This window comes from Amphimedon queenslandica, unplaced genomic scaffold, assembly GCF_000090795.2.
Source record: "Amphimedon queenslandica unplaced genomic scaffold, v1.1 AMPQUscaffold_13403, whole genome shotgun sequence".
In the NCBI taxonomy this organism is placed as follows: domain Eukaryota; kingdom Metazoa; phylum Porifera; class Demospongiae; order Haplosclerida; family Niphatidae; genus Amphimedon; species Amphimedon queenslandica.
Genome location: NW_003546361.1, coordinates 40,013 through 49,658, shown reverse-complemented (window position 1 = coordinate 49,658; position 9,646 = coordinate 40,013). Strand labels below are relative to the sequence as shown.

General features: G+C 37.5%; 1 protein-coding gene across 1 annotated transcript; it reads left to right on the top strand.

The window, feature by feature from the left end:
- The first annotated feature begins 5,385 nt into the window (after positions 1-5,385).
- LOC109582055 (uncharacterized) lies at positions 5,386-6,053 on the top strand. Its single transcript, XM_019996619.1, has 2 exons — positions 5,386-5,616; positions 5,704-6,053. Exons 1-2 carry the CDS (start codon positions 5,426-5,428, stop codon positions 5,954-5,956), a joined length of 444 nt encoding a protein of 147 aa, XP_019852178.1. The 5' UTR covers positions 5,386-5,425; the 3' UTR covers positions 5,957-6,053.
- The last annotated feature ends 3,593 nt before the right edge of the window (positions 6,054-9,646 follow it).

The window sequence follows — 9,646 nt, the reverse complement described above, 5'->3', positions numbered from 1 at the left end:
CTATGCTATATGACCTGAAACTAATCCTATGCTTTTCCCATTTGCATAAATAATGGTGACATATTTATACATGCATATGTATTTGTGGATACTTGTATCATTATGCATGTGGAGGCTCGCTCATGCAGATTAGCTCTGAATTAGTTCATTATTTCTGTCAAAATTTTAAATGAAACTTTAAGCACACACAAACACTTCACTAGTTCACTACTTAACATAAATCTCATAATAACTAACAGGACTGTCTTCATAGTGGTTGTTTAGGCTACCGCAGACCCTCAACTCAATATAGTCAGTAGTGGTAGTGCTACCATAGTCTCTGTGAAACCATGGGATACCAGGAACATTACAACATGTTGATTCAAGAGAACCACAACCTTGACCATCCCAGAGTGGATCAGATGTGTAGAGAATATTAGATGGTAAGCTTGCATTAGTACCTGATTCACAGAAGTAGTTATTACCAATAAAAGACTGCACTGATGTTGTACTACCATTATTACATGGACATGAACGGGAAGTAGTTGATTCACTTTCCCCAGCCATTAGTGTCCAGACATGTTGACGAGGAGACCCACGAGTGATACTAACACCATCAACGTAATAAGAATTGATACCGTTATTATTATCAATGGCATCAGGTCTTGCATATTGATATCCTATTACTCTACCACATATCTGAGAATAACTGATACCGTTAGATGGGAACTGAACTGAAGCACACCCAGCACCAGTGATATTCCTACCACAAGCTCTAACTCCTCCTGACTGGTACAGTCTAAACCCAGAAGGACAGTTCTGTGTAGCATCAGACATATCCAGATATGCTAGTCTTGTCCATCCTCCTCCTGAACCACACAATGTTCCCATATTACAGTAAGCAGTATAATCATCTGAACCATTATTTGATGCCAGTATATAATAACCTGATGGACTGATTGGGTATTGGCCTTTTAATTCCTTACATGAGGTGAACGATTCATTTTCTTGTAGTACTAACCGTTGTAATACTATTAGTAGTATATCATCAACCACTCCAGCAGTAGAGGTACTGGTGTCTTGTAGATTAGAGAGAGTATTGACAATGTTAATGAGCCTTTGTGCAGAATCTTTTGTAGTTTGTAAGATTTGTTCGTCGAGTTGAGTAAAGTTGGTATTGTTCTGAAATAGTTGAAGGGTATTTTGTGATACACCATTAGCCCATTCATTGAAGTCAAGAAGGCTCCCTGTTACATTGCTGTTAACTTTATCGACTATATCATTAGCCCATTGAGCAGTAGCTCCAGTAGTACATGCTGCATCTCTTGTTGACATTTGAGCTACTAACAAGCAAAAGATGATAACCTGAAATATTACTATCAGTGACAGTAATACAATAATGATGACAATAATGATTGGTTTATTCCACGTTAGCTCCTTCTTCTTCCTTTGCTCTATATTCTTGGCCGGCTCTTCTGGTTTTCTTCCTTCAGTAGCTGTCACTTGACACTGCTCATATGAATTGTCCTTGTTGATAGTCTCACGGTTCAGGCTCTCATAGGCTTGACTCTGTCTTTCTTCCATTGCTTGATGAGAAGATGACGACTATTGCTAAACTATAATGTTCAGAGTCATTAACCATCATTAATAAACTGATTTTATTAAGTTCATACGACTATACACTTGTTAATGGTATGAGTAGTTATTGCAACTATTTCAATTAAAGTAATGATCTGAAACTAATAATCACTTATTTGGTGGAATGTCATGAGTGGGTATTGTATACTGATAACTGAGAATGATGGCTGGATACTTAAATTATGAGGTTATACTCTATTGGTCTTTGATGAATTGTGTAAAATGGTTACAAAATGGTAAAATGGTGATACAAAATAGATTTGACTCTCCTCTCCTTCCATTGCTTGATAAAGTGACAACTATTGCTAAACTACTTGATGAATGTAAAACATTACTTGAAGTGGCTTTGCCCCCTATCATGAAGATTAACTTTAAAAATAGTTAGACGAATGACCCGTATTTGTACAAACTCACTTAATTCACTGATCACTAAATAATGTTCAGACTAATTAACTATTACTAGTACTAGTAGATTGACTTTATATGTACTTGCTAATGCACTGTAACTATTGCAATCTAATTTATTACTAAAATGTAATTTTTCCCATACACATAAATAGGGACTTGACAATATAAAGAATATATAAACTCTACTGCTTGTGTTAGGTACATGTGAGTTTATTTTGGCAATTGACAATTCTATGTTGAGCATGTTCAATGACACATATTAGTGACAATATTAGTACATGTAATATGAAAACACCAAAATACATCAGAATCACAGATATTAAACACCACCAATTTAAAGTTTCCTCCTATAGTACTAGGATATTAGTTTATGGTGACTGTACACTTTACAGTTATTGAAGTATACAAGTAATGAATGCACTGACTGATGGAAATGACTGCAGTAGTATACCCTTGCTTGCCTGCTACTCATGGGCAACTAGAGTGTTAATTCAAACTATAATAGTTACTATAATTGGAATTGACTGTAGAATAAGAAACTACTCCTAGTAGCAACAGTATACATGCCTTGCATTCTCTTAATAGTGAATATACTCATAGTGACAAACAGTATAAACTACTACAATAACTGTCACAATTCATAACTTTTACTACTTAACATAAATCTCATAATAACTAACAGGACTGTCTTCACCTCCTGCAGCATTAGAATGATAATCTCCACAGACCCTCAACTCAATATAGTCAGTAGTGGTATTGCTACCATAGTCTCTGTGAAACCATGGGATACCAGGAACATTACAACAAGGTGATTCAATGCCACCACAACCTTGACCATTCATTATTGATATTGTTGCAGTTGAGGCTCTCATAGGCTTGGCTTTGCTCACCTCCTTCCTATGCTTGATAAGAGGATGATGACTATTGCTAAACTATCTATAATGTTCAGAGTCATTAACTATCAGTAATAAACTGATTTTATTAAGTTCATATTTTAATGTGAGACTATACACTTGTTAGCTAGCTGTATGAATAGTTATTGCAACTATTTCAATTAAAGTAATGATGACCTAAAACTAATAATCACTTATTTGGTAGAATGTCATGAGTGGGTATTGTATATAAGAACAATGCTGAATATTTAAAATTACAAGGTTCTGGTCCATTAGTGTTTGATGCATCTTTTAAAATTGTGACTCCAATAATAATAATCTCCTCTCACTGTGAGATGTACTCCATGACATTAAATAATAGTCATAGTGGCTTTAAGCATAGACAATACTTAAGGTAGTGTTTTTATGATTAACTAATTGTAATTAAGTAAAAAATTATTTATTCACACACTGATATGTATGCATTTTATTAGTTGTTATTGATATGGTAATATTATTCATTCGGCTGTGTCATGCACAAACTTTTGACTCTTTAAATTATGAAACAAACACATTATTCTAATTAATGACAACACTCTTGATGACACAATAAGGTATTACATGTCACTCACTACTAATGTTACCACACTACTATAATCACTGAGTTATTTGACATAAATTTCAATGTTACTGACAGGAATGTTTTCAGAACTAACGCTAGCACAGACCCTCAACTCAATATAGTCAGTAGTGGTATTGCTACCATAGTCTCTGTGAAACCATGGGATACCAGGAACATTACAACAAGGTGATTCAAGAGAATCACAACCTTCACCATCCCAGAGTGGATCAGATGTGTAGAGAATACTAGATGGGTAGCTAGCATTAGTACCTGATTCACAGAAGTAGTTATTACCAATAAAAGACTGCACTGATACTGTACTGTCGTTATTACATGGACATGCATTTGATGCAGAGCTTGATTCACTAATACCAGAAATTAGTGACCAGACATGTTGACGAGGAGACCCACGAGTGATACTAATACCTTCAAGATAATTATCATCAATATTATTATTCCAAAAATGCAGGCCATCAGTGTGACCATATTGATATCCTGTTACTCTACCACATATCTGAGAATAACTGATACCATTAGATGGGAACTGAACTGATACACAACCACCACTGCTGCTATTTCTACCACAAGCTCTAACTCCTCCTGACTGGTACAGTCTAAACCCAGAAGGACAGTTCTGTGTAGCATCAGTCATATCCAGATATGCTAGTCTTGTCCATCCTCCTCCTGAACCACACAATGTTCCCATATTACAGTAAGCAGTATAAGTAGTTGATCCATTACCCAAAGTATAATAACCTGATGGACTGGTAGGTATTAGGGTTTTGATGTGCTCACATGATGTTGACAAACCAAGTGATGAGTTATGTAACAATAAAAGGTGTATAATGGACAAAAATGTATCATCAACTACTCCTGCAGTCGAAGTACTGGTGTCTTGTAGATTAGAGAGAATATTGACAATGTTAATGAGCTTTTGTGCAGAATCTCTTGTAGTTTGTAAGATTTGTTTATCAAGTTCAGTGAAGTTGGTATTGTTCTGAAATAGTTGAAGGGTATTTTGTGATACACCATTAGCCCATTCATTGAAGTCAGGAAGGCTCCCTGTTACATTGCTACTAACTTTACAGATAATACCATTAGCCCATTCATTAAAGTCAGGAAGGCTCTGGTTAACTCTAGACACTATACCATTAGCCCATTGAGTGAAGTTAGGATATTCATTGTTACCAGCAGTAGCTCCAGTAGTAGCTCCAGTAGTAGCTCCAGTAGTACATGTTGTATCTCTTGTAGACATTTGAGCCAGTAGCAAGCAAAGGATACCAACCTGTAGTATTACTATCAGTGACAGTAATACTGTATGGATGATTGATTTATTCCACGTTTTTGGTTTCCTTTTCTTGATATTCTCAGGTTGTTCAGCTCTCCTCTCTTCAGCCCTCCTTTCTTCAGTAACTACCACTTGAGAAAATTCATATACATTGTCCTCATTGATAGTCTCACGGTTTAGATTCTCATAGACTTGACTCTGCTCTCCTTCCATTGCTTGATAAAAAGATGATGATTGTGGATTAAAATTATAAACTTTGTTTATACTATTGTTAATATACTGATTCATTGCATTCATATTTTAATGTTTGACTGTTAAATGCATGACTAGTTATTGTAACCATTTAATTGCAACATCCTTTAGTAGTATATCTATGTCATCCATATATAGATACAGATACACATTTGTCAAATTTTCTGGCAATGAAAACTTCCTCCTATACAGTATTGCATTGCTATTAGTAATTTCCTCAATTTCTTAGCAACTTTAAAAGTTTGTAAAAAATCCAAACTTGATTGGAATTAGCTTAAACTTTCTATACAACATGTATAATGTTATACTTTATTACAGTGTATGTACATGTACATTAAATTCTCTTTTTATCTATAGAAATGGCCAATGGGTTTCATATTGAATATAACAGAAAGAGAGAAAGGAGAGAATAAAGCTGCCATTTCTCCTCCTGTTGCTCCTCTAAGAAGAAGTGTTGACATAGTTGGATTTAATATTGAGGAAGAGAGAGAAGGATTCTTAGTACTATCATGGCTGCCTTCAGAATTAACTAAAAAATCAGCTTTTATAAAACAAGGGTAAGACTGCTGGGCCCAGAAAGAGAGAGCAAGCTAGGGAAAAGGAATTCTTAACCTAAAATTTAAATTTTATTTCTTTTTTTAAAGATTTTACAGAAGTTTTGCAAAGAAGAAGGCCACTAACTTGGGAAATGGTCTTTCCACAGAATCAATCTCTTCAAATGACTTCAACATTAGACCATCCACTAATACTAGCACTACTAGTAAAACTGATTCTAGTACTGGTGATGCTGGTTTGATCCCTCAGTACTGGTATAGTGTGGATGGTGAGCCATTTGAAGCTGTACCACTCGATGTATCATTGGAAAAGAACAGATTACAAGTGTTCTGTACATCTTAACTACCATATCATGGTACATACATGTGTGTATTAATTATTAGTTTATTATCTCTACTATTTTGTTGTGAAATCTTTATATAAAAAAATTGCAATAGCAGATAGTATTTATGGCAGCTATAGCATTCAGCAAATAGCAAATAGCATGATATTAGCCAGTAATATCATGCACAGTTGCACATTAGGTATGGTTATTACAAGAATATTGAACAGCAATCTTCATCTCTTCAACTAGCTTAGAACAAGATATGAATCCAAAAGACTGCTCCAGTGATGACAGGTAGCACCTCTCCTTACCAAGACACTTGCTCTCAATGATGTAGCGACTGGCACCAGAATGACAGCTACCCAATGAAAGACTACCATCATCTCCATCCACGGTTGGATTACCATAAGATACCCAATCAATGTTTGTGATACGACGACCTTTAGAGCATGAGAGTGTTGCATTAGAACTGCTAGTAATTCTCTTTGTTTCTTGTGAAGGAGATCCCTTCACTCGTAATTCATAATATCCAGATACTAGTGATACCTCTAGTGTGTTTCTAATGCTGTTCCATTGAACTGTTTCTATTCCTCCAGTTGATGAAAGGAGGCGATTGTCTGTGTATATTAATTCATTGGCATCATAGATCTTCATGTTACTCAAGCCATAAGCAGGTACATGAAGCTTAGCTGTACTCCCAATTGGTATGTTTGCATTAACAGTCAGTGATGAGTAGCTGTAAGTTGGTATTTCTTCTGATGTTGTGCATACTACAGCTACTGTGAGCCACTTGACTGGAATATCAGGACAAAGATCACCATCACTGTACCAATGAGCAGCACCAGTTGGTATTGTACATTCAGTTTTATTAAGGCAATAATGTTCAACAATTTTGTTGCTCTGAGGATAATGACAGCTACCAATACGATGATATCCACATGTTCCCTCTGGGTTTCCAAAAGAAGCGAATGAGATCTTTGTTATAGTACCCTCTCCACAGGAAATACTCAGACCTTTTGTAAGTGATGTCTTCTCTTCAGCTGTCTTACCACACTGCAGCCCGCCTTGCCTATGCCATGAATAGTGTATAGGCTTTGGATGCTCTAACTGTATACTTGCCTTCGCTATATCAAGTGATTGAGCAGGATGGAGCTCAATAGCTTTAAAGCCAATACTATCCTTTCTTTGTTTGAGTCCAATCATATCTGTTTGCAGCCATGAGCTAACACTTGAAAACATGTGATGATTGCGAGAGTTCATGCCAGGGCCAGCAGTGTTAGCATTCCATAGCTCCCATATTGTAGTAGCTGGTTCATCAGTATTGTGAATCATGTACCCCCAGCTTGGGTAATCTATTTGACTTGCCATAGTGACTGCTAGATCATGTTGTTTCAATTGAGATAGTGCTGGTAGCAGAGCTTTGACACCCACTATACCAGATGTAACGTGACTCTTATCAGTGTCTGTTATTTTATGAATGAAATTAGCAGCTACTTTGTCTTTGTCTGCTTCTGGTACTATGCCTAGGACAAATGGCAGTGCATAGCTTATCTGCATGTCATCAAGGTACTGGTAATTAGAATAGAATGCTTTGTTGAATTCATCAGCATGTTTTGAGAATAGTGCTTTTAATTTAGTAGCATTAGCAGTGTCACCCAATGCGTCAGCCATTTCTGCTACTTGCTGTATGTTTTGCATGAAGCTAAAAGCAGATGGATAATTGTTGTTGATTTTTTTACTTGGAGGAGGTGGAACCCAATCACCATATCGACCAGCTAGCTTTGCAATCCCTTGTGATGGAACCTGAGACTCGACAAAGTTAATGTACTCAAGTAATCCTTCGTAGTAGGCTTTAGCAGTGCTGGTATCACCGTAATACTTCCAGAGTACCCACACTGTCTGTGGATACGCAGCTCCCCAAGATGGGTCTGAAGGTCGCCCACCACCATGATAGAAAGGAACTACATCAGGGACTGACCCATTCATTTGCTCATCTCTCATTAGCATTGTTCGGTGAGGAAAGAAACTCTCCATGTGAAAATTAAGAGCCATTCCATCAGCAGAGAGACCTGCATCACCCATCCAACCTAATCTCTCGTTTCTTTGATCACAATCAGTCGGAACACTCATTAGATTTGAGAGCTGGCCCCTGATGACATTGAGCTGAATGTTATTGAGGATTTGACTTGAGGTTGAGAAGTTGCTGTTAGGCTTGAGATAAGTGTGTATGTGAATCTTTGAGAGATCGTCTGTCATTAGTTTACGTGGAAAACCAGAAACTAGAGCATATCGGAATCCATGATAAGTGAAGACTGGTTGGAAGGTTTTTTCACTTCCACTTGATGTATAGTAGTCCAATGGATGAGCATCACGCAAGTTATCATAGTAAAGTGATCCATCTTTAGGCCCATAAGGTGGATGGGTCAATATCTCAGCATGATTCATAGTGAAAGATTGTCCTTTAGGTACATCTGCCACATTAATACGTATCACTCCAGCTGCATTTAAACCAAAGTCTATAACTTGCTTACTGTGGTCATCACTGCTATGAGGATCAGGTGTGATAGATACTGGTTTATCAGACTCAACCTCAGCTATGTAGGGCATTGAAGGTAGATACATAACTCCAGAGGGACCAGTAGTCTCAACTGCTTTACCAATGACAGTGGGTGTAGTGGTAGCATCATAGAACTCTCCGTTATAAATGGAATTATCTTGTATGCTTGATGTCTGGACGTCCCAAGAGCCATCGCTGTATATTGCCATTTTTGTTGACGAAGTATCTTTTAGGATTATAGTCAGTATAAGTCTCAGGACATAAGGACTGCTGTCTGTTTTAGGGAATGAATCGTGTGGTGGAAACTGTGAAATATTTCTCCATCCTTCTCCCAGTGCTATTTTTATTTCGTTCTGGCTTGTAGTCATTAACTGAGTTATATCAAAGGCCATGTAAGCAGCTCTCATTTCATAGTTAGTCCAGCCTGGATTAAGAGCTATGGGTGGGTCAGCTCTTCTATTGAGATCTGCTCCATTGATGTAAGCTCTGAAAAACCCTAATCCAGATATATAGAGGGTTGCCTTACTCACTGGCTTATTGTCAGTGGAGACTTCCTTCACGTAAGTTGGTGCAGTAGTCATTTTTGGAGGTGCTATCCATTTTGCGTTGCTCCAATCTTCATCTGTCAGTGTGACTGCCATAAAGTGCCCAATCTCTTTACTGGTAACTGAAGCACCTTTGCTATCCCACCATGTTACCTTCCAGAGGTATACGTCACCTCCAACAAGCGGTGGTCCATCATACCTGATCTCTTGTTCTCCTTCTTTTCCTGCCTCAGGTCGACCCTCCCAAATAATATTAGAGAAGTCAGCCTTTTTGCTCACAATCACTTTAAATCCAGTCTGGACCTCTCCCCTCTCACTGTGAGATATACTCCATGATAAGAGAGGGTTAGGATTCTCAGTTGCAAAGTGATGTCTGTTTCCAAGACTTTTCATCTCTTTGTCTCCCAGTCCAACCAAGTTCCTCTCACATTGGAGGTTAAATGGAGGCAGTGGACCAGCATTAGCATAGACTTGTGCTGCTAAAAGAGAAAGTAAAAGGATAGACATAATGTTGCTCATTTTTTGCATGCTTGCAGCTAGCTTGCTTTGCAAAAGGTCAGCCACACCTTTAGAATGCGTGGGTGGCTCAAATAAGGCGTGGTCTT

Bases quoted from the DNA above. Each gene is read 5' to 3' on its own strand.
- LOC109582055 (XM_019996619.1), top strand. From the start codon at position 5,426: ATGGGTTTCATATTGAATATAACAGAAAGAGAGAAAGGAGAGAATAAA. The intron at 5,617-5,703 runs GTAAGACTGCTG...CTTTTTTTAAAG, and splicing joins TCAGCTTTTATAAAACAAGG to ATTTTACAGAAGTTTTGCAA.